At 44.0% G+C, this 25,881-nt stretch overlaps 2 protein-coding genes across 2 annotated transcripts; both read right to left on the reverse strand.

The window, feature by feature from the left end:
* Positions 1-4,666: 4,666 nt before the first annotated feature.
* On the reverse strand, positions 4,667-18,796 carry atp7b (ATPase copper transporting beta). The gene is made up of 21 exons (XM_070957626.1): positions 18,632-18,796; positions 13,531-14,302; positions 11,838-12,065; positions 11,596-11,759; positions 11,335-11,496; positions 11,178-11,251; positions 10,753-10,936; positions 10,206-10,439; positions 9,805-9,896; positions 9,598-9,725; positions 8,965-9,119; positions 8,699-8,833; positions 8,429-8,623; positions 7,459-7,641; positions 7,181-7,364; positions 6,834-6,974; positions 6,590-6,732; positions 6,299-6,502; positions 6,095-6,212; positions 5,542-5,644; positions 4,667-5,242 (listed from the first exon to the last, which is right to left on the reverse strand). The coding sequence occupies exons 1-21, from the start codon at positions 18,794-18,796 to the stop codon at positions 4,960-4,962; spliced, it is 4,047 nt and encodes a 1,348-aa protein (XP_070813727.1). The 3' UTR covers positions 4,667-4,959.
* A 591-nt stretch (positions 18,797-19,387) lies between these two features.
* On the reverse strand, positions 19,388-25,191 carry eed (embryonic ectoderm development). The gene is made up of 12 exons (XM_070957660.1): positions 25,051-25,191; positions 24,013-24,165; positions 23,647-23,739; positions 23,470-23,535; positions 23,201-23,326; positions 22,901-22,982; positions 21,852-21,943; positions 21,626-21,759; positions 21,443-21,548; positions 21,194-21,352; positions 20,940-21,013; positions 19,388-20,260 (listed from the first exon to the last, which is right to left on the reverse strand). The coding sequence occupies exons 1-12, from the start codon at positions 25,168-25,170 to the stop codon at positions 20,134-20,136; spliced, it is 1,332 nt and encodes a 443-aa protein (XP_070813761.1). The 5' UTR covers positions 25,171-25,191; the 3' UTR covers positions 19,388-20,133.
* Between the last annotated feature and the right edge of the window lie 690 nt (positions 25,192-25,881).

The following is a 25,881-nucleotide window of genomic DNA, read 5'->3' on the forward strand; positions in this document are numbered from 1 at the left end:
CTTCACGGATCACTGTTCAAGGTTCAAACACCTGCAGAAGAGACAGCGAATGAGAAGGATGTTTATCCTGAGACGCCCTTAAGTCGAGAGCTGTCTGTCTCTCACCATCTTTTCCTCTGTCAATAACTTCTCTCTTAACAAAGAACAATATTTTAAGGCTGTTTACAATACAGTCACAGTGCTTATGCTGTTTTTTAATCAGTAAAATGACTGGGCAGCTATTTCTCACTTTACTGAATATGTTAAGTACAGTTTTTGTAATATTACTCTGGCATAATAACAGCACAGCCATAATTTTTCTCTTCTTCTCTCAGCTGGGGAATAAAGTTAAATCTACCTAAATAAATGTGAGTGAGCTGAACTGTATCTATCGATTAGTTTTTCAGCATGTACAGTATGAAAGAAGCATCTCACCGACCACACCTGCAGGTGGATCGTCCGAGTTTGGGTCTTTAGAGCTTAACGAGATAACCACTCTGATGCATGTGCATGCAGCTTGGAGCTGCAGCCACAGGACAATGAGCCAAACATGGAATAAACAGCTTCTTCCTGAGTTTAAAAAATATGAATACCACAACCTCAAAAGCTCATAAATTGTTTGATTAGCAAACACACTGTTGTTAGCTGTTAGCTCAGGCGTTCTGGGGGTAAATCTGATCATTTCAAAAGCACTGGTGAGCACCTAACAGCACACAAACCGGGCAATATCAAAATGATCATTTGCAATCATGTGCATTCAACCATTGTTTTATTATTTTACTGATGTTTTGCTCATATTGTGATGTTTCTAATGTCACATGGTGACTGTCTGTTGCACAGGGAGCACATGCTAATGAGACTGAGGATGCATCCTCAGAGACGAAGACTGTGAGTGAACAAGTGGAGTCTGTCACGACATTTCTTTTCCTCCCCTTCACTCTCTGAGCACATTTCAGTGTTTTCTGTACGTGAGGAAATTAAGAAGAAGAAAGGGATTTAAAAAAAAGGGGACAAAGAAAAGCAGTCGCTGCACACTGCGACAGAAAAGTTGAGAGATTCCCGGGGAGGGGGGGCCTTTCAATTTCAGATGCGGTCTGGAAGGAAGATGCAGTGTTTGGGTTTAGAGGAGAGGAGAGAATGATTCACTATCATTGTGTTGCACAGGGGTTGGCGGATGAACACGCTGAGAGAGGGCTGCTCAGTTCAGGATGAATTCTCCAAGATATGAAGTGCTTGAAGTGTGTGTGTGTGTGTGTGTGTGTGTGTGTGTGTGTGTGTGTGTGTGTGTGTGTGTGTGTGTGTGTGTGTGTGTGTGTGTGTGTGTGTGTTTGTGTGTGTGTGTGTGTGTGTGTGTGTGTGTGTGAGAGAGAGAGAGAGATGAGGCAGAGTCAGATAAAAAAAAATGAATGAATGAATTCAGTACTCTGACGTGTCTTTTGATACAGGATGCATCCTCTGAGATGCAGCTTTTAGATGGATGTGCTTGTCTGTGGGAGAAAGCAGGTGAAGATACACTGGGGCCAAAAGTATGCGGACACCCATGTGTGATTAATGAGCATCTCGTTCACAGACGACTGCAATTAGTCTGCTATTATAAGAACGATTTGCCTAACCCTAACCCTCTTGCGTTGTCTTCACTGGAAAACATACAGGAATTTAGTGAAATCAACATATCTTTTATAATATTAAGAGATTTTGTGTATATCTACAGCTACTTAGCAATTTATTAATGATTAATGAATGGAGTTCTTGATTTGTTCCAAGTGTGGACTGTTTATTTTTGCACATTTGAAATATGTGCAAGCCTTATTTATTCATTGGGTCAGTTAATATTTGAATAGCCAAACAAAGTTGCAGAATGACACTTTAAAATGTGCTTTATATTTAAAATGCCAGAACTTGCAGATATGTGGTCCTTTAAAATGAATCCTGAGCAGCCAAGGTGATTTTGCTCCTCTCAGATTGTGCTATTTGAATCATGTAATTTGCTCTAAATGCCTTCAGGAGGTGAAAATGAACAGTATTCCACAAGAAAAAAAGGCAAAAGGTTTAAGATAGTCAGAAAAGAAAATGGCAGAAATACTTCATTTTGACTCTTCAGCTGTGTGGACATGATTAAACTTGTTTGAGGCATTACTGGATTTTGTATGAGATATTAAACTAGGAACAATCTGGGATGCATTTCAACTGGATTAAATCATGATAATCCTCAAATAATAATGAATATCTCCCACTGTTACTGTAAAATAGATGTTTTCTAGCAAATTTGAAAACCTAGGGACAAACCCAGAAGCTTTGTTTACTTGTTTTGGGCTTTGAAGCGCTGTTCCATGAAGATTTAGCACAATACAGACCTGAACCCGTCAGTGCCCTCAGCAGCCCATTATAACCAGTGGCCTGGGAAGTCATTTATCAGTAGCTGCTGTAGCAACCCTTGAACTGGGGAGCACCCAACAAAGAGCTCGTTTATATCTGTAAAAGAAAAGTTATAAAACAGCTATATCACAGCAAAGTGTGCCTTTGCAGGTTGAAATGTTTAATCCTGAGGGGCTGCTGTAAGTACACTTAATCTTCTCCTGCTCAGCTGCTCTGGGGTCAGAGGATCGTCTTTGCAGAATAGCTGTAAAATCTTCACTCAGGGGTTTCCAAACTCCCGGCAGTGTGTCATGTGTGCAAATGTTGAAATGAGCTGATGTGACTGCGTGTTACTGCTGGAGTCGATGCGGCTTTTCTTCAACTGAATTTATAAGTCAGGAAATATGCTGCCCTCCGCTGGGTGGTACCATTATGACAAGAGAAAGCACAATAGAACAGCTGTTGTTGAGGTACAAGTTGAGCAAAACAACGAAAAAAACCCAGAAGATGGATGAACTACGCAGAGAAAGAGTGCAGATGTATGTTATCATGGTTCTCAGGGAATGCACTCCTACCTACAGTGCTGTAATTGGACATCCTAACAGCTTCCACGGAAACTTGACATGATCCTCTTTAACTTGTCAAATCGTCACAGGATTTGCATGCTCATGCTGAAAAAAACCCTTTCAGGCTTCTCAAAGTCAAAGGTACGGACCACAGATTTCTGGCAATTGTGTGTATTTTCCTTCTCTAAAATATGCTCCAGACGAAATAAATAAATAAGTGCAGCTAACGCCTTCTCATCGTCTGTCAGAGGGCACTTTGGAAAGTCTCGGCATCGCTCCGAGACCATCGGACTGTGTCTGTGGGAGCGTCTACAGGCCTAAAGACGCACTCAGCTGCAGGCTGGGGAGGCAGCTTGAATGCATCAACCATGCACGATTACAGATGCAGAGCTGAACAAGCACAGGACTCCCCACGGTGCTGTGCGCCCATAAAAAAAAAAGCTGTAAAATACATTTTGACACCCTGCTAAACAGGAGTTAAAATGTGTTTGCACAGTGGCTAAACAGATATAAAAGATAGCTGAAAGAGGAGATGAGATTAAATGAGAAAGCATCAGTTAAATCTCTCCCTTCAGAATAAAACAAAGAGTTGTGGAGCAAATCTGCCGCCATGAATAAAGTGAAACAGACCAGCAGAGAGGATCATCTCTGCGGTCATCCAGGCCGGAGGATATCTAAACATGTTTAGTCAAACGCTGGAATTGCTGCAGCGTCTAAAAGATGTTTTGCCTCTCATCCAAAAAGCAATATTTGCAAAATCACAAGCTTGAAAACTTGTCGAAGTTTGTGCAAAGATCCAGTCAGAGCCTCACAACGACAAAAGCTAAACACAGCGGCTCAATTCAGCAGGGCTGAAGAGGTCAGGACGGGACAAACAAAGCACTTTTCAGATCATCTGCAGCATCTTCGAGCACCTCTGCCAGGCGGTTTAACACCTGGAGTCATGTGACCTTCTCACATGACAAGCAGGCAGTGGAGGAAGCTTTCAGATCCTTTACTCAGCAGCATTTTACTGTTGGAACTGGTTGAGGTGGAGCCTCAACATTACAAATAAACTGAAATTATTACAGTAATTTAAAGGGAAAAATAGCAAATTAAATTTAAAATCATGAAATGTTTTTACGTAACATTTATCAAAATAGCTTCCAAGCATATTTTATGCTTATTCATATGTTTTCTGTGCAAAAAATCTGAATTTGTGAAGCAACTAAAGCCGTCAAATGCACGCTCAAAGCAAGTAAATCAGGGGAAATAGCAGTTTAGGTGTCAGGGAGTGTTGATAACAGAAGCTCTGCAGTTTGGATAGAATCACACTACAACGAACAGCAGGAGCAAATATGAATGAAATGAACACTTACCTGAGCAAGTGTGTGTGTCAGCAGGCATGTTTTAAATGTCTACCAGCAGCATCACAGCTCAGGTGGAATCAATCCCACTAACGACGCCTCGTTGGCACTTATTGATTACAGCTGTGAGTTTCCTGCGTTCACATGTCAAAATGTCTGCTGTGAAACAGGTGAGAGTCATATTTATACCCCTGAAGTCTGCATATCTGTTCAAATGTGGAACTGATTCTTCCTGGTTAACTATAGAATCCATGGATTAATCATCTCCATCAGTCATCCTCAGCTGAAAATACACTTTCTTCACTTCTATATATAACGCGGCACACACGGTTCTGTGCGGTTCTGCAAATGTCCAATCAGAGCTCCGAATCAGACGAGACGGACCCAAACACGCGTTGTGGATAATTCAGCTCGTGAATTATTCATTACCCGAGTCTCTCAGACCAACAGCGACTCAGTCTCATCCAAACAGACTTTACTTTGAGTGATGGAGATTGTAAAAAGTGCATTTGCACAGCAGTGACTTCAGTGAGAATTAAACAACATGATATAATGCTTCACTTTGGAAGTCTTAGCAGCTTGATTTCTGGACTTTTTCCTAAGAAAGTTACAAATTGGTGTTGACTTAGAGCCACCAGTAAACTATTCACATAAATACATAGAAATATTACACAAAGAGCTTCACTGAACTGAGTCCTTCTTCCCTTTTCCCTTTACAACACATTACGGTCCTCTGCAGTCTGGTGGTCCAGGAGGGAGCAGCGGTCCTGCTGCTCCTGGACAGAGTTAATGGATGGCCCCAGGCTGGATGGCCGGCTGGAGAGGGTTGGTGGGACGCCGCCGCTTTGGCCCGGCTGCTCCCGGGCCCGGGCAGGCGGAGCGGGGCTGCGGCGCTGGCCATCCAGCCCCAGATGAGTGCTGATCTGCGACGACCGCAGGCTCCTCATTTGACCCTGCGCTCGCGCCTCATACAGCTCCAGTGAGGTTTTCTTGTACCTGGAGGTAACAGATGGTTATTACATTCACCTCTGAGATAGAATATGATGAAATTGGTGAAAAATACAATAAAACGAAATGAACAAGAGAGGCTGCTGCAGCACCAAAGGTCATAGGATATATTAGAGGAGGAAAATAGAGAGCGCACACACAGTGTATACTGCTGGATAATAAACATGCAGCTCCTGCTTACAGGACTGATTTTTGGACTTAAATACTAACACATGCCGTTTTGCAGAATCCCACAAGCACCTATTTGTGCTGAACTTATTTGCCTTCATTTCATTTTACAGACTCACAATTTGAGCAGTAAAGACGAGAGAACCACGGAAACAGACGAGGCGGCCATCGCAGCGGAGCCCATCCAGGGTTGAAGCACAAGGCCGGCAGGCATGAACACACCTGAAAGCAACAGAGGAGAGAGGACGGCACGGGCAGCCGGGAGTGGGAAGCTGTTTAATTATGTGTGTAACTTTGGACTGTGAGTCAAAGTGTTTGCCTTTTCTAAAGTTTAACTTTTATATGAAGCATTGTTCTTGTTTCCTTTCGTCCTCAGTCACCCTTGTGGTTTTAAAGTGATCTGCTTCTTGCTTTGCTGCAGCTGCCAGTTGGATTTCTGCAGCAGGTGTCAGGTCACGGGTGTCAAGCTGCACTGGCATCACACTTTCAGTTTTCTGGGAATGTGGGATTTTTTAACCACCTATATTTTGACACACATCCCTCTTTTATAGGCTTTGGTTATCTTTTAATGTGACTTTCATTGTCTTGTTGTGCTTTATTGGTGATTGTAAATCCTCAGCAAACTTCAAAAGTGCAAGCATGATTTTCATTTGGTGTCTAATCCATCCACACCTGCAGCGATGGGGATTCCGAGGAGGTTGTAGATGAGGGCGAAGACAAAGTTGATCCTTATCCGCCACACCGTCTTCTGCGACAGCTCGATGCTGGCCACGACATCCAGCAGGTCATTCTGCAGAGCGAGCAAAAACCTTCAAGTCACACTGTTTCCTGCATCTCCACACACACACACACCCTCAGCCACAGTGTGTCACCTACTCGGATCAGGACAATGTCGGCCGCCTCGATGGCCACGTCGGTGCCCGTGCCGATGGCGATGCCGACGTCGGCCCGAGCGAGGGCCGGCGAGTCGTTGACGCCGTCTCCCACCATGGCCACTCGCAGGCCTTTTTCCTGCAGCTCCTGCACTTTTGCCACCTTATGTGAGGGCAGCACCTCCGCAAACACCTTTCTGATCCCTACCTGGGTTCACACAAGAAGGATTTTATTTCATTTTATGTTCCATTCAGACACTTTCTTTAAAAACAAAACATCATAAATGTGTTTTACCTGTGCTGCGATGGCTTTTGCCGTGCGTCTGTTGTCTCCTGTTATCATAACCACCTCGATGCCGATGCTGTTGAGTGTGTGCACTGCTAACGCTGACTCTGCCTTCACTGTGTCTGCAATGGCCAACATGGCACACAGCACTCCTACAGAGGAAACATGCAGCACACAGTGAGGTGCGGATGCTGCGGATACGACATGAAACTGCACGTGTGTTGTTTTTCGTCTTCACGCGTTTTCTCCTCACCATCAATGGCCACCAGGATGGCGGTCTGGCCTTTGGTCTCGTGGCTGGACATGGCGGCATCGACGTCTGCTGCGATGTGGTGGCCATTCCTCCTCATCCACTCTCTGTTGCCAATCAGGACAGAGTAAGACGAAGGCTCGCCTGGAAGCAGAGAAATACTGTGAAAGTCAAACTTTTACAAACTTTTAAGCGTGGTGCTTTAGCCTCACATAATGTTTTTATTTCAGCATGTACAGCAACTGACATTGAAAAAAAAAAAACGTGGCAATTGATCAATTTGAAGTTGCACGAAACTCCCACGGGTAAATCTAAAATTCTGTAACCCCAGACGACGAAAGCCCTCAGACCTGCAGACGCGGCGTCGGCAGCAGAGAGGAGGCTGCTTTCGTCGGTGGTGGCTCCTGGCAGCAGGAAACACTCTTGGCTCTGCTGCTGCAGCAGATGTTCCACGTTGGAAACCCGGCAGCTGATACCACAACCGGGCACCGCCTGGAAGTCCTGGCAGTAGCCCAGCATGGCAGAGCCCAGCTCCTGCCATGTGCACGCAGACAGATTATCAATGTTATATGTGGATACAAACTTTACAGAGCACTTTGTGAGGCTGTGTGTGATCCACCACTCTCACCTCTTTGCAGTGTTTGGTGACTGCCATGCCCAGCGGGTGCTCGCTGCTGGCCTCCGCTGTGCCCACCAAGGCCAGGATCTTCCTCAGGGGCATGCGAGCCATTTCCCACAACACCAGCACACGCGTCACCCGCGGCACGCCGTTCGTAATCGTACCGGTCTTATCAAACATCACCACGTGGATCTGGAGCAGTGAAACACAGCAAAGTCACGACTCCCATCTTCTTTTTTTGACGCTGTCTTTTTGATCATTTTTGTGTGACAGGTGGGTTTCATCTTTCGGGCTCTCATTAGGACGACGGCGGAGGTGGGAGGATTTTTCAGAGAGAAAATCTGAATGCTTATTTCCTTGTTATCCTTCACAGGTATTTTCAGGTCACAGATGCTCAGAATGATAGAAAGTTTGTTTCCACAGACTCACTGGAGCTCCAGCACAGTCAGTGTGGACACCTTGGATTTAAACGCTGGTTTCACCCCGAGGCAAACACTCATTTTCAGACTGTTGAAATCTTTGAGATTGTGAAAATACCTTTGAAGACCTGAGACCTGCTGCTGGATTACAGGCTTTTCCCCCCGAAGGAAGTAACATAAAATCGGCTGAGGTCACAAATGGGGTGAAAAAGTCACCAAAACCTAAAGGTGTGTTCAGTGTTTGAGTCATCAAGCAGTAATGTTTGATGCCACACGGGGTCACTAGTTAATTAGAACAGAAAAATAACAGATAAGGACTGCAGAGTGAATTAGATCAGATAGATATTAGATTGGAAACAGCAGCATTGATTGAGAAATATGAGAATATGATGCGGGAAGTACAACACAGTATTTGGTGTCTCAGCTTTTCAGTGATCGTGATGAGGATCTGATGGCACCTGGCAACAGTCCTGTACCGTAGTCATCATGAAATCTAATAAAATGAGAGTATCAAAACACTAAAAACTTAGTCAGCAGAAGCAGGATGTAAAGTGCATTGCCTTGTGGGCCATCTCCAGCGGCTCGCCTCCTTTGATTAGGATCCCGTTCTGAGCTCCAACCCCTGTGCCCACCATAACAGCTGTCGGGGTCGCCAGCCCCAGAGAGCAGGGGCAGGCAATGGCCAGAACTGTGATGGACGCCTGGAAGGCGAAGCGGACGATCACCTCCGCCTTGGAGATGTTCTGGTTGTAACCCTGCGAGGAAGAGAAATGGTTGTGAGAGTGATATCAAAACACTGAAACGATGAAAACATCTGTGTGCACACTGACCGGGAAGTTCTCCTTCACGATGTCAAAGTTGACAAACCCGACTGCCAGCCAGGCCACCAGTGTTAGCAGAGACACGACCACGATGAAGGGCACGAAGTAGCCGCTAAGCCGGTCTGCAAACTGCTGGATGGGAGCCTGAACAAACACCAGAGAGTAAGTGGTGTCAATGTGCAGCAAGAAAACAAGGTCAGCTTATGTGTTTCAGTTAAAAAAATGCAATGGAAATATGATATTTCTGTTTTTCTGGTGAGTAAACTGCCTCTAACCTTCGAGGTTTGGGCCTCTTCCACCAGTTTCACTATCTGAGACAGAGTGGTGTCTGCGCCGACGTGAGTGGCCTCCACCAGAAGAGCGCCGTGAGCGTTGATGGAGCCGGCAATGACTGAACTGCCCACCTTCTTACTAACAGGCATCGGCTCACCTGATGCAGGAACAAGCACAGACAGGGACCAAAAAGATCCTCCTCAAATAGAAAGAATAAAAGGCTGACATTGCTTTCTTTGGCAGCTTTGTTGTGACATCATTTTTAACATTGTAAAATCAGATTTTATGTCCTTAATGGCTTAGAGGTAAATGATGCCAGCTAATACGCCTATTAAAAATACAATCTAATGCAGAGTATATTTCTAAATGATCTTAAATGCCTTTAAATCACGATGAATGATGCAGCACTGCTGCAAATTTGAAAACTGCAACCAAACACCTTTACTGACAAATAGAGAATAAAACAAAACAAACTTCACTGTTAGACTCCAGTGAACTGAATTGCCTTTTGTTGGTGAATTTGCTGGTGTTGGCTGCTTGTGTTTTTTCCAAGTGGAACTGATTGATGAACTTGTCAACAGCCTCAATCTGGAAACACGATTGTGTCTCAGGTGTATTAATTCACATCCTCCTACCTGTAATCAAGGACTCATCTGCCATGGAGCTTCCCTCAATCACTTTTCCATCAACGGGGAACTTTCCTCCTGGGATGACTTTGACGATGTCGCCCCTCTGGACGAGCTCCACCACCACCTGCTCCTCACTGAAGCACACAGATGCATTCACAGTCACACGTGGAAATCATCGGTGGTTTCAGCTTCTGCGGAGCTGATGGGTCTCACCTGATGATGGAGTGGTCAGGGCCCAGAGTGACCACAGTGGCATCGGTGGCTTGAAGTGACATTAATTTAGCCAAAGCCTCTGAGGTTTTACTCTAAAAATACAGAAACAACAAACGTATTTAAAAATGTTCTGGGGTTATCAAGGTTTTCAACCATTTATTATTACCTTTAGTGAACTATGTCAGTAGTTTAGCCATGACTTTTAGCTATTCAGGGTAGATATGAATAAAATATTCTGCAATATTTTTTCATCTTCCTGTCACAAGAAGCCCATTTATCACCAGAAATTACCGGACCGCTATTTAGCGTCATAGTTTTGAGGCTTCCATCAAACAGCAGCAACAATGGAGGATTTTTCAACACACAGGCATGTTTTTTTCAATTTATTTCTTTATTTTTACCTTTGCAATGTGCTCCAGCCATCGGCCCAGAGCGATGAACACAAAGAGCATAGGTGGAGTGTCGAAAAAGGTGACGGGGCTCTGGCTGGCTCGCTCAGCCATGGCGACAATGAGGACCACACAGGAGTAGATGTAAGCAATGGAGGTGGCTAACACGATCAGCACGTCCATGTTGGCCGTGCGGTGCCTCAGCGAGCGATACGCCTGGATGTAGAAGTATCGGCCTCCAAAGATCTGAGGGGAAGAAATGGTTTAAAACTTCAAGGACTCCTTCAAAACAATTGGGAAATACCTTCTCTAAACTCACAAAGTGTCGTTTTCACAATTACTTTTTGTATTTTATATTTAAAAAATGAGGTACGACATGTTCATCACTGAGCTTTAGGTGGATTTTGTTCAAGAGCTATCCTGTGTCTAAGACCTGCATTAAACTATCCCTTTACTTCTTTAAAGAAGAAAAAGCTTGAAATGAACTGCACCATTAATCCAACACTAGTAGAAAGAAACCAGCCAGATCCATGAAGCCAGACATGTTGTGCTCGCTTACCTGCACAGGCGTGCAGAGGAGGAAGAAGGCCAGGTTGAGGAGGGAGAGGCCGGGCAGCAGGTTCTGCTCCTCGGGCATGGAGCCCCCGTGTTCCTGGTGCTGACTGTCCATCACGATCATGTAGATCATGAGGCCCATGACAGGCAGGCCGAAAACAAGGCTGAGCAGAAAGGAGCTCTTCCACCTGGAAAGGCGCCACAAATGTGCCAAATTATGGAAAGAAGACCCCAAAGTAATAAACCTTCGTTTCCCTGGGGTGATTTGTATTATAGCAGGTGTTGTGGAACCACACCAGAACCCAAATGTTAATATAAATAACTGTGTAAGTTTGTGTGTTTGATCAAAATTAGCACACATTTGTGTACACAACCTATTCAAAGTGCACTTAATCTGACTGTAATGGAAATTTAAAACCAGATACTTGCTGATGAATTTCTTCTGTGTGATCGAGGTTGCTTTTGAAGTCCGCCTTCGCCAGACTGGCCTCGAAACCAAGACTCTGGAATGACAAATGAAACCCAGATGTACTGTGATGTCAACTATGTACCGGAGAGGAAGGCTAAAATGGAAAGTGTTCACTACCTGAATGATCTTGATTATATCTCGAGCTCCGAGCACCTCTGGGTCAAACTGGACCTGCGCTTTTTTGGTGGCCAGGGCGACTGAGGCCCCCAGGATCCCTTTGGTTGTGGTGAGCTTGGACTCAATGTTGTGGACACATGATGCACACGTCATGCCTGTTATCTAAAGGAGGAAATACATGACTTTTTGTTCAGGGAGTGCTTTAACTCTAATGAACCAGCATGTAACGTCCTGAAAATGCTGCACCTTTTGAAGACTTACAGTGAGGTTCAGTTTCCCATGTGTCACTGCATTGTCCTCTATCAGTCTGGCACCGAAGCCCAATTCTTCTATAAACTGAGTGACAGCAGCGGCACTCATGACTTCTGAGTCATATTTCACCTCTGCCTTTCCAGCCATTAGTGATACCAACACGGCGATGATTCCTAGACGTCAGAGTAATAAAGACTATCACATGTGTTAATCAGCACAGGTGTTGCATGGCGACACTCGAGCTCGCTCACCCTCGTGTTTGAGCAGGTTCCTCTCAATGTTGGCCACACAGGAGGCACAGGTCATTCCCATTACGCAAATGAAGCACTTCTGTACTTTTATCTCTCTCCCAGAGGCTGACTGTGATGCAGTGCCATTGCTGACTCCCGCCTTATTGGCTGACTGCAAATCAGAAAGGTCAGAGGGTGCAGCGCTAACAGGCCGGGACTTGTCATGACTCTGGATGCTCTTTGGAGAGTCTGCAGAGAAGAAAGAATAAAGTGAGTGGCAGCACGGAGCCAAAAATGCTTAACAGCAGATAGACAGAGGCGAGTGGGTCAGTGTCCTTAAGTACTGTATAATGACACGCTGCAGAGCGTATACTGCAGCTGTCACCCCATTTATATTAATGAGAGCCGACAAGTGGACGTCACAGTGTGACACTACAATTAAACACAAACTGCAGCCTCTGAAATGACAGTGAGGTTGAATCAGCACCTCTCTGAGCTGATCATTATTAGCTTGAACAAAGTATTTATTGCAGGATTGTTGTAATATCAGAATATTACCTTCAGTTAAGAGGACCTGACAAACTACAATGATCCTGTGATCCCTGAAAAAACTAGTTTGCTAGGCTGCTTTTTGTTGTTTTGTCTGTTTTTCTTTGATTCCATTAAATTCTTCAGTTAGGTATACAGTTTTAATGATCATCATCTTTCATTAAAGCACTTTTCAGTGCTCAGTTCTGCACGTCCATGCTCACACACAGATGGTTTGTTTTTCACCCGGTCCAGAGTGCTGGAATGTGGTCAGCCATGTATATTCGTAAAGCAGACGTTTAAGGTATGAATGAAACATGAGCGCAAGCCAAAGATGAAACAAAAAGCTGCACTTGTCTCCGCTTTAAAGGAAGAAAAAAAGATTTCAACCCAGCGACCGAAGTGAAGCTCGACCTTGAGAGGTACATGAAAAAATCAGCTCCTAATCTGCCCGAGTTAATTCCACGTCTTGGCAAGCTGTTGTCGTCATTAAATCCAACAGGAGAGGCCCGGCCGGCCTGAGAGCCCTCCATGTCACACTGGAGGGCATACTTGTCTGGTTGCCATGGTAACTAGTGGTAACACAGGTGAGGTTAACATGAGGTGTCCTGTTGGCTTAGCGGACCAGAGCGCCATGCAGAAAGAATTTAATCAGAGTGTTTTTGCTCGTGATGTGCAGGTGCTACCGGGAGCTTACTCCTCTCAGCAATCAACCCCAGACTCCTTTAAAAAAATCACAGTTTTGTGATTTGTGGTGTTTCGAGGAATCTTAAAAAAAACTGTGCTGTATTTAAATTCGTAATTATGCGTCCTTCTCTTGTACATTTGTCAAATATAAAACATGAAGTTACTCCTTTCTTTGTATAAAAACACTGTGTGAGTTTATGTCCATGATGAATCCATGAATTCAGAAAATAATCACAAGCTGAAGTCCTGATCTGAGGATCCCTTCCCTCACCTGTTCTCAGAGCTCCACAGAAACACACACTCTCATGCCTCTTCCTCTTTATCTCTCCTGTCAGGAGCGTACTGTGAATGAAGAGTGGGCTGCCAGGTCTCGCCTTTCAAAATAAAACCTCTGCACTCCCTCACAATCATTCCTTCAGGTGCTTTATCTTGACGGTTGCCACATTCTGTTTGACTTACAGCCTTAGAATAACCATTAACATTTCACGTCAGTGCATACCTTCAAGTGACGCGTCAAAGCCCATGTCCTCGATGGCTGCCCGGAGCTGCTCCGGCTCCGTCAGGCTGGGGTCAAAGGTGACTGTTCCCTTTTCCTCCCTCAGCGACACCACTATGGACAGCACTCCTGTCATCTGAGAGATCCTCCCTTCTATGGACTGCACGCAAGAGTTGCAGGTCATCCCTTCAATCCAAATGGACACGGTCTGGATTGACGAGTTTGACGCATCCCCTTGCCAGTAGCTTACATCTTGTCCAGGTGGATCATCGGTAAATAAAGTGGCACCAAAGCCCATGTCCTCGATCTTGTCTCTCAGCTCCTGTCGGGTAACTAGAAGAGGTTGATATACAATCAGCGCTGTGGCATCTTGAAGGGACACCTGAATATGTGACACCCCAGGGAGAAGACCGATCTGCTCCTCAATGGACTGCACACAGGACTGGCAGTGCATGCCGTCCACCCCGATCCGCAGCGCAGACTCCACGTTGAACCCCATGATCTGGAGCTCCAGGGCGATCTCTTTGGTTGTGATAACTGAGGTATCATAGTGCACTTTGACCAAGCTGCTGGGTGAAGACAAGCTGGCAGCAAGAACTCCATTCAGGCCGGAGATCTGGCTTCCGATGGCTTGGGTCTGGTGCTCAGGGGCGAGTCCAAGGAGTTTAAAAGTTGCTCTGGAGGCAGTTTTGGATGGAGGGTAGAGTTCGCTCTGACTCCCATACTCATAGGCCAGGTTGTCGAGGCCGTGTTTCTCCAGGCCAGGGCCATCCCTCTGGAAAGTAAACAGAAATCAATTCAGCATTTCTCACTTCTGCAAACTTAGAGACTGTATTAACTTTAAGATATGAAGACTCTGTCTCCTCTCACATGTTATTGATATTTTCTTTGATGCTGTGCTTGACTTAACTCAAAGTGATTGGGTCAATCAATCCGCTTTCCTGCTATGAAACCACACAATTGTCGCTGCACAGGAGATATCTTGTAGTTGTCTATGCTACTAACTTATTACCATGTTGGCTCAGGAACAAACACAACGCACACTTTTAATTTCCTCTTCCATCAGTGTAAGCATGCCTGCCCTGTGTTCATTTCCTGAGTACAAGAAATACAAGTGGAACTAATGGATGGGTTCCTCAAGCCAACCGCCATTCGACTGCTCAACAAGCACCCATTGACCCCATCCAGCCTTTTACGTGTTCCTTCGGAGACCTTGTTGTGTGGCCCATGTTGGTGGAAAATACAAAACAGAGCAAAACGGGCCCCAAAAATGCAACATTTCATTAGCAGCAGTCATGATTTTGAATAAACAGGTTGTTGCCACTGAGGGCAATGAGGTCGCAACCTCTGTGTTTTATCAACCTGTTACGATGTGTACATTTCATATTTTAGAGGAGAGCGGGTGTGGAAATAGTCTGCCAGGATCACAATTGCTGACTACACTGACTTTTATTTTGAAATTTCGGCCTCAGATCCCATTAGATTATGTATCATAATGTATGTGGCTGAATATAATCATTTTGTTTTGGTCTCAACTTTGCAACTTTTACATAAAAATTAGATACTTTTTAAGAAAACTCTATTAATGATTGAATTGAATTGAAATACTATCAGCAGAAGACTACTGATTAATCCAAGTAATATAAATACAAAAACAAAATAAAATCATGACTATAGCAGCCTTATCCGGGATTTATGACCTCAGTACTGCAACCTAAGACAAATCTAAAACACCTCCATGAGTCTATCTTCTTAAGATGTTGTCATATAAGAGCTAAATCTCATGCTAAGAGTTTTAATCCCCCTGTGAAATTACATATCAGGGCCCCTTTCTCTGCTAGCTGGACTGGTCCCTTCTTGAAACACAGACCTGGTTCCTGCTAATCACATTCGCCTTGAAACTGGAGTTCACCACACAGCAATCTGCTCTGATGGAATATATATAGGTGTATAATATATAAATGGTTAAAATACCACTCTATCACCCCGTATGTTATCATGTGAAACACTTGTCTCCCTTTGACCCGAACAGAGAAAAGCCCAGAATTGCCGGTTTGGGACCACATGACCTGCCCGTCACTTAAGCCTCCCAATGTGATTCTGCTTAAAGTCAATACTTTCACCTCACAGACCTGAACGGAGAAGTCAACTCCAAACAGGAAACCTATTGATTTTGGAAATGCAGCTGACTTTCTGTTCCCACCTGGAAGTTCATTATTTGCTGGAAATCGACCTAGTTGGGACACAAAACCCACAATCCCTGGCTCGCCGGGGAACTAATATTCACTCTTAAAACATAAGCTACAGCCCTGTGCATTACAGTGGGGAAAGCAAACAATGAAATGTTGTGAACTACTGTTGAAAGTGCAACAAATCACAGATGCTGAAGACAAACATCAAACTGTTACACCATCCCCTATTATAAATTTCCAGAGTATCCACAGCCGTGAAGTATGTCCCACTGACCTGAGTGTATTCTGTTTATCTTTTTCAGCCACGAGTTGAGATATTTGCACTAATAGCATTTAAAATAATCATATGGACATCAAAAATTGAGGTAAATGTGAAAGATAGCACGCTGAAACATCACCTGGAAAAAATAAAAGTAACTATATAAAGGCAATATTTCTGGTTATATTGTATACAACACAAATAGGCCATTTAACTGTTCATATTAGGTTCTGTTTATATTTGCGACGCTGACACATTTTATGTCACATCACAGTTACAGCCCTACTTTCTACACAGCCCTATTGATACTGAACATGAGTTTATCTTTAACTAGCTCTATGTGCACTTTAGCCATTACAGTATTTGACTTGATGCACACGTGCATTCTGTTGCACTGGTACTTCACGAATGCAATAAAGCTGAAGCTAATTCTACCTAAAAAACAGTTAAGGGACTGGGATGAAATTGCCTAATTTTGTATATATATATATATATATATATATATATATATATATATATATATATAATAATCTGCATGTTAACACTGGACTTGGCATCAGTGATTGGCTTTATGCTCGTTGGCTCAATCTGAAGACACTTTGAGAAAACGAGCTGTCTCACACAGACATACACGACAGGCTCGCTGGACAACATGACGTTAAAACTGAAGCTCGAATTTGTTGCAAGCTGTGAATGTAACTGTGCAGCAATCAGGGTGTGTTTGATTACACTTTTATGGTCTAATTCCAAACCGTCCTGGATGCAGCAACTTGTACGATTACATTACATCCATCTGGCTGCTGTCCAAAGCACATACAATAAGTTCATTCACCCCGCAGCTCCAGGTGATACGGGAGCATATTCGCTGACTTCATTCATTCTCGGACAGTAAAACGTTTGTCCAGTGCTGGATCGCTGTGACAAAAACCAAATGATGATGTGTTTCACATAACATCATTGACTAAATTAGTGTTTTTGTGGCTTGTAACTGTTAAATTTAAAGGTCCAGTGTGTGGGATTTAGTGGCATTGCAACCAGGTGGATATTTCTCGCCTCACCTGTCCCTCCAAGCATGTTGGAGAACCTACAGTGGCCCCTAAAAATAGGACAAACATAACAGGAGTGTACTGTAGAAACATGGCGGAGCAACATGGCGGAGCAGAAATACTGCGAGCATTCAAGCAGATTTCCTCCAAGACTGTTCCCTCTGACCTGCTTGAGGCCCAAAAAGGTTAAACAATGCAACATTTTATAAAACACAAACCTCATAGAAAAATACATAAACATATCTGTAGCTGCTCCTCTGCATCGAGAGGAGTCAGCTGAGGTGGCTCGGGCATCTCTATCGGATGCCCCCTGGACGCCTCCCTAGGGAGGTGTTCCAGGCATGTCCCACCGGGAGGAGGCCCCGGAGAAGACCCAGGACACGCTGGGGTGACTACGTCACTCGGCTGGCCTGGGAACGCCTCGGGATCCCCCCGGAAGAGTTGGAGGAAGTGTCCGGGGAGAGGGAAGTCTGGGCGTCCCTGCTCAGACTGCTCCCCCCGCAACCCGGCCCCGGATAAGCGGAAGAAAATGGATGGATGGCATATCTGTAGAGCAGGACTTGATTTCCTTCCTCTCCCATCAATCATCTGACAACTCCTCTGATTTATCTGCTGGCCCTTTAAGAACATTTTGCTGATAATACTTTTGTTTTTGAATGCAGGACTTCATTGTTGTAGTAGTACATTTACTTCAGTGAAGGACTGCTTCCTCCACAACTGATGTCTTCCTCATTCGTCTTTTATCTTCCCCTTGGATTTATCTTGGGAGCCCTGGGTGGGGCCCCTATCCTCAGGTTTGGGAACCACTGCTGTAAAGTATTGTCATTATCTGTTATTTACTATTTACTATAGTTACTATCTATTATTGGTCAATTAAATGTCAGAAAATTCACAAATTCCTAAACTTAAATCCTCAAATGTCTCGTTTTGTCAGATAAAAAATATCACATATTGAGTAAAAGACCATAGAAGAGGAAGGAAACCAGAAAATATTCATATGTGGGAGGCTGACACAAGAGAATTTTGACTTTGTTTTCAAGCAATTAATCAACCAGTGGTGGTGGACCAATTCAGAGCCTTAAGTAGAAATACTTAAGTATATATAAAAATACTCCACTATGAGTAAAAGTCTTGCATTGCTTGTACAAGTATTACTGGCATAATGTAGTGCAACTGAAAGTATGAAAAGTAAAAGCACTCATAATGCAAAAATGCCCCGAGTGTTTTCACTGCTCCATTAATGTGGAAGTATTTTTTAAACTGTTGTAGTAGGTCGACGAGCCAATTTAAATACTTTTAATGCTGCTGTAATCGAGAAAAATGTATTATACTGTATGTTTGTAAGGAGTAGAGTAAGCAGGGGATACTGCAATCAGCTTTTTGTTGCAGCTCTGCACACGCGCCTTCTTCATGTATTTAGTCAGAAACATCATTTTTATGTGGTTAATCAATGTCTCAATTAAACGACCTGCTGCTCTCATCTGATATAAATGGAGTGAATTAAAGCAAACTGCTGCAGATGGAAACTTTCAAAATAAAAGTCTGGCCTCAGCGCCATGTGAACCTGTGGAGAGAGGATCATGGAGCGCAGCTCTTCGGAGGCCTACCTGGAGCTCTGGCGCACAGGGTGTCCAGCTGCTGGCGGCGGAGTGCGCGTAGCAGGTGCAGTCCGGCTCGCAGCCGCATTCGACCATACAGATCTGCTCCCCGGCGCCGTGCGACGGCTGGGAGACATACTTTGACAGACTTTTAGGCGACTTTGGAGAAAACATGCTCGAGTTGCTGGAACGCCGTTTGGCTTATCTTCACCAATCAAAGCCAGAGGGCAAAAGTCCGCAGTGGGAAAGCGCTGCGTCCTGTTCCTGGAGATAAGAGCGCGCAGCGCCGGGGCGCACTCCTGCTCATTGTTCTGCGCTCAGCACTGGAGTCTTTGGAGGTTTTTTGATCAGAGGGGGTTCACGAGGAGAGGGTGGGCGAAGCTTCCAATCACATGACCTCTGCATGTTTGAGCAGAGGGTGCAGAAAGACTCCAAAACTGACAGAAAGCGATACTTTAACCCCTCTGTGTGGCTTTGAAGATGATCTGCAATCTGTTAATCTGCAGTTTGTTTTTGAGGGGAAACTGGGTACAGACATAAATTATGCTTTCTGAAGGAAAATAAGTTTAATTCAAGTCTAAATAAAAAGCACCCCATAAAGGCAGAAGCCACTTGAGCGGACTTTATAAGGGACTGGATCTAATTTTTCAAAATAAAAGCAGGTTTTGAGAGCTACAGATATGAAGCTAAAAATGACTTCAATCCCAATTTCATCTGACGTTTTGTTCATCCTCAGTGACTGAACACACTAACTGCAGCATTTATTTACAAAATACATTTTATTGAGGGGCTTTAAAGCAAACCAACAAGGCATTAAGAGAAGGATGCAAAGGAATGTAAGAAATATTTGAAAACTAAAAAGGACAGACATCTGATTTTTCTTGTGTGAACAAATGAATAGAAAAAGTGGCACACTGCAAAAAAAATCCATCTTTTGTCATTTTGTCTGTTGTGTCTCTAAGGTTATTTTTCCGATAACATTGACAAAAATGTGCCAGTTGACTGAGATACAGGCAATAATTCCTCTAAAGAACATGGAGAAAAATGCCTGCAGAGAACAGGAGTGATTGATCAAACAACTTCAGATGAACGAGTCTGCATAGGAAACTAGAAGGCACTTAACCACCACCAATACTTTCCTATTCACCATCCTGCTCTGATAATTAGTTTTCATCTAACTCAAACATGAACTGATACTCGCTGTGGCTGAAAAAAGTTCCTCTGATAAAAAGAAACAAACCCAGAATACATCTGACGTGTTGTCGGATAGAAAATGTTTATCTTTCCTCCCAAATCCTGCCGGCAAACAGGAAATGAAACAACCTCCTTGGCCGAAGTCACAAAAGGAATCATCTCAACTTTGGCACAGTTTCTCACTGTTTTAAGGAAAAGGATCTTAAGACCACACGTAAGACCAAAATCTTCAAATGGACATTTCTTGCAGTGTACATCTGTACAACAGGGGCTGCAGGGCGGGACGCGGAGCAACAGGAAGCGGAACTGCTCAGGCTTCAGCGCTGCCGATCCCAGCGCCAGATCGAAGCGTCGTCGCACACGGCTATCAAAATGCTGCTGTCGCGGCTGAAGCTGGTTTGCCGGATGGCCGACGTGCATTTGGGGAGGGTCAGTGTGGTGCACCTGGAGTCCAGAGAGGAGACGGTTTCATTTTAGCAAAGAAAATATAAGAATTAATACTCAGTCTCATTCATATTTCCTCTTATGTTAGCAAGGATTTATATTTTGAGTCACATAAAAGGACAAGAAGGGAGGTGTTCGTTTTTTCTTCCATTTTTGTAACTGAGCAGCCATGAAGTATTTATTGACGTGTTTGTGCCTCTTGGAAACTGTTTACAAGGAAAAAAGCCTCACAAATCAGGAGGACGTGCAAAACAAAGGAAGGCTGGATTAGGTGAAATGCTTCAGTAAACAGTACAGACAGTCAACAACAAACATGGATCAACATGTGGAAGTCGACAAAAAAAATGAACGTGAGATTCACAAAATGAGCATTTGTGTTTCTGTTATTTCATCCGCACCCTGGAGATATACACAAGGTTCAAACTGAGGTGAAACTAGAGCTGTTGATCATATTGACGCCACAGTCGTAGTTTCCAGGGTCACTAAAGCAGCCTTTCATTTTTCAACCTGCTGAACCAGTCTGGTGTGACTCCCGCACCAAATTACATTCATATTTTTGGGGATTTAAGGACGATCATCATCGGTGACAGAGGGAGGGTCCTGGCTGTCAGTGGGGGAATAAAACTATGAATTATCCTTTCTAATAAAAGCTTTCTTTCATCTGAGGCTGTTCACTTACTTTGCTTTGTGTGGGTCTTCCACTTCAAGGTCCCACACATAAAGCTTCCCCACCTGGTTTCCCAGAGCCAGCATCTGTAAACCAGCACCGGGGAAGACAACACATCCACAGCAGGATCAGATCCAAGCTGCACTTTAAGAACCATCATTGTGGCTGAATCACAAACATCAACAATTCCTTTATTTTTTAAATACAAAGTGACGCATGTGAAGTGAGTGTGTGTGCAGCGACAAGTGAAAAACGAATGACTTCACCTTCTGCCAGAAGTCCATGGAGAAGCGCATGTACCAAATGTCACACTGGCTGTAATCAAAGCGTCCCAGAATCGTCACATTTGACTCGTTCGGTTTAATGTGATCGATGTCATCCTCCATCTTTCCTGGTTTCCAGCAGACGATGGCATTTTCACAGGACTGCAGTCAAAAAGCGTGTTTGATTGTTAAAGCTACATTTTCCAATTAGAGCGGCCTCAGAAAGGATTCAGATGACTCTGATGAACTTGCCTTGGAAAGAATAAGGTCCCCCAGCCACCGCACACAGTCCACATAGTTTCTATGGATGTCTCGTGTTGAGAAGTCGGGGAAGTGAATTTTCTGTGATACAAAGGGTCTGAAGAAAACATGAAATCATGAGGACAGGTAAGAAAAACAGCCGACAGGTCCGCACAGATAAAACCGTTCCCCTACCTGTTGGTCTTCGAGGGGTTGTACTCATAAGAGCCACGAATGGCTTTCTGCATTCTCTCTGAATTGATTCGCCAGAGTTTTAGGGAGTGGTCCATCCCGCATGACATGATCTTTTCGCCCAGAAGATCAAAATCCTGCAGCAGGGTTACAAAAAACACATTTAAATCCAGGTTCAGTTTGAGGTTCACCCTTTTCCCCCCACAGGGCCTGATTTAACGATACTCACAGCGCTCAGCACTTCATCTCGGTGACCTTCCACTCCACCAAATATTGCCACTAACGTGTCCGTCTGTATGTTCCATAGACGAAGGGCGTGATCTGAGGACACAAGTCCAGTCGCTGATGAAAGGATTCAACTCATTTCATAGACTTTGGCTGGAATTACAACTGATTCAAAGCTCTGAAAAGCCGCCATACACGAACAGCTCAGCACAGCGAGTTACGAGCTGGTGAACACAGTGGAGCATTTAGCAGATTATTCCAGCTTCTTTGTTCAACTTAAACTTTTTGCAGCACAGAGCTAAGATTCATTTGTTAGCTTGCCGGCAACAGCATGGTGCATCAGCGTGTGTTCACCTCAAACCTTGTTCCACAGATGAGAGGCATATCTGCATGTTGAAGGAGGCCAGTCGTCCTCTGCGACTGAATGCGAGCATCCAACTCTCAATCATTCGAACTCTCCATGTGCAAACCAAATTCCGCCCAGCATTATGTCCTGTTTCACTCAGAAATATACAGAAGCTACATGCTCCTGAAATCCTGTCCACTGTGAAAAAGTGTAATGTGCTTCCGCATTAGTCTAATTAAATTATCACTTGCAGCTCCCAAAGGTGGCGGCAGAATGAGCGACACCTCTTTTACACCCATCCAACAGTGAACACCAGGATGCCCTTTGGCAAGGCGAGCGCTCACCTACACAGTGTGAACGCATGAATTTAACAACTTCAAAGCAGAATGTGCCTGCGCCCGGCCAATATTCACCAGATTAAACATCTGCTGCTGTTACCTGAGCAAGGAGAGACCGCCTGACGATCGTGGTAATAAAAAACAAGCAGAACGTTAAAGATGCGCCACAAAGAAGGCAGCAACAAAGCATGGATGAGCATCAAGATCAAACTCGATGTTATTACAATCAAAAATAGGTCCTTTTCACACGTCACTGTTGATGTATTTACCTCTCAAAGGAATAAGTGACATCCTGTCCTCTGGCTTTTCTGTGTCATAGCTTAAATGTATGTAAAGAATTTTGAAGGTTATTGAATGTTTTTCTTTTACCTTTGCTGACAGACAGAAGGAGATTTGGATCCCTCGGATGAAACTTGAGCTCATTGATGGCATTTCCATGACCTACATAATGCTGGATTTGAAAAAGAAAAAAAAAGGGAAGTAATTGCAGATATGATCTTGTTTTATTCAATGTCAGCAATGAAAAGCAAATTTATCACACTGTAAATTAAGGCTGCAGAACACGTTCAATTTTCCTTTAATATCAAAGTTAAGCAAGAAGTTTGGGGTCATTCAGTGTTTTTAATGTTTAAATCAGCTCAAATACGTGTTGACACTGACGACCCTTACCTTGATGCACTGCATTGTGATGTGGTTGATCACCCGAATGATGCCACGAGACCCGGCCACAGCCAACAGTGGATGGCTTGTGTTGGTGTCGTAGGTCCAGGCACACGTGTAGAAGTTCTCGTCTGCCTTTGTGCACGTTAAGTCAAGGAAATTAAGACAAGGGAAATGCCCCAGTGATCTTTCAATTTCTCCTCAGAGAGGGCTGACAGAGAGATGGTTAATGAGAAAGGAACCAGTGTAAAAAGCATCTGAAACAAGTGAAAGGATACGTCTGCATCAACATAAGACTGCAAAAGCCTTATTTCTCCCTGAGAGTGACATTCATACAGAGTTACCTGGGGAAGACAAGACAGCACGAGTTGAGTATAGAACAAGACAAGAAGAAATGAGCCACTTCTTGAGACCACATGACTCCTCTTTCACTCAGATGCCTCATCACCACTTACCCTGTTACTCCCGACTGTGGCAAACACCAGCGGGTCTCCCTCCTTACTGTGCCAGTTAAACTGGACTCCAAACAGCGGCTGGCTGTGGTCCTCCTGTGGAAACCATTATGGTTAATGACTTTCAGAGGATCACCTGACCTTCGCTGCAACAAAATGGTCTTCCTACAGTAATCTACATGGGTGGAGCAGCAGTTATGGTGGCTGGTGGACTATGAGATGACCCAGAGCTGCGTGTTAGTGGAAGTTTGTCTCAGTAACATCTGGATGGTGTTTATTACAATTCAAGTTGCTGAAAGAAATGGTTTCAATGTACAATTAAGCTTAATAAGACGCGTGTTTGATGTTCAGGGTGGCGTCTGTCCTCACCCTCAGACTGTTGACACATTTAAAAGAGTATCTGCACTTCTTGGACTTCCACTTGCCCTTGCCCCAGCTCTTTCTGCCCGGGGCATTGGCAGTGTTCGTGGGTGTGTCTGGGCGCTCTGCGTTGGTCCCACTCTCAACACTGACAGCGTCATCCTGCAAATGCAAAGAAGACACAGGTTATGTGCAGAGATGTTTCAGATCTGTCCTGCAGAAATGTCAGTCTCTGCTGATTAACATCTCAGCAGGAAAATAACAACAATCCAACCACCTGACCCAACTTTGCAAGCTAAACAATAACTGGCTCCCAGTATCTGTCTGGTGGCTGGGACTATTTTCACACTACTGATACTAACAAGTGACGCTAATGTGTGAAATGTGTATAATAATAATTAGATACATGCATTTTTGTAACTGTCATACTGTCTCTACTCTTCTTGCAGCCTTAGTGGTGAAGCACTTTGTTCTTGCACAGGAGCTTTAACATAATCACGACAAAGAAAAGACATTTTGTGAAGCTTATATCTGCTGAGTTTAAGTAAATAGTGCTTGCTGGAGACCAAATGGCTCTGACATCAATATATTCGCCTTCAACGTTGGCAATAAGAGGACATCCCTCATTATACATGAGGACGCTTTAATCATTTCAAGACAACGCCTCTCCATCAAACGTTACATTAAATCTGCCACAGTAAACATTTCAATCAATCATTTTCCTCATCAACTTCTATTAGCTGCTATCGCTAATGCTAACCTTAGGATGCACGTGAATGGTGGTCTGAGATTAAGAACACGTGTTTTGTTTCTGTACATAACAGTCTGAAAATATAGGTGTGTCGTGTATTTTGGACCTAACAAAGAGGTAATAGCTTTTGCCATCTTAGCTTAATTACACCAGCTGTGTGAATCTAGCCGGTGATTGTGAACAAAGCTGCTAGCTAACCAGTTTAGCTTGCCGGCTACTTGAGCCCGATGCTAACTCGCTAGAAACACTTTGAGGCTCATTTGTCGCCAAGGAAACAACACGGTTTGACTGCTTACATTCTCGTCTCCTGATAAATCGGGGTTACTGTTCTCGTCACTGCTTAGTTTTTGTTTTTTCGCCGGTATTTCTTTTCCCGCTTGAGAGGGGGACTCGGACATGTTCTTATTTTCCCTCATTTTGGCTCAAATCCCGCCTCTTCCGCTCCACCACCGGAAGTACTACCGGGTAAAGTAGTTCGAGTCAGTCTCTGGTTGGAGTTCATGTAGTTCTACTTTATTTCCCTCAAATTTTGAAGGAAATTACCAGAGAGCGCAGTTTGCTCACATGCAGGATGTGATTTTATTATCACTGACAGCTCTTTCTTGAATGTACAACAGTGAAACCACACAAGAACAGGGAACAGGGATTATGTCAGAAATCCAATCATTTATGTCCTTTTTCCTTCCACCTTTCAGCAGCTGCTTGAAAATCACATCACATGCTGTTATTTTTGGCTAATGTAAGTTTAACGACGTTTATTTTTATTTATTATTCTAGATGTAGTAGATGTGTGGTTTGGACGCTAGATGGCGCTTCAGCTCTACCAGGTGCAGGTTATGTCCTGCAGGCTGCGAGTATGTGTATGTGTGGTAGTATATTTGCATTTGTATGGACTCACAGGACAAAGGTTCATTATAGAATGTGAGAATATTTGTATCCATCCAAAGCATGTTTCCAAGATCACTGAGACATTTTGATTTTCGACACGCTGTACATAAAGAAAATAGTGATGATTGTGTCCAGATTATTATTTTTGATTAAGTGAACCGATGCGCAAATCACAAATAACCATCTGGTTCTGTACAATAGAAAATGAAGAAAAAGCGGGATTAATCAGTTAAATTAAT

The sequence above is a fragment of the Chaetodon trifascialis genome, chromosome 24 (assembly GCF_039877785.1).
Source record: "Chaetodon trifascialis isolate fChaTrf1 chromosome 24, fChaTrf1.hap1, whole genome shotgun sequence".
NCBI classification, from domain to species: domain Eukaryota; kingdom Metazoa; phylum Chordata; class Actinopteri; order Chaetodontiformes; family Chaetodontidae; genus Chaetodon; species Chaetodon trifascialis.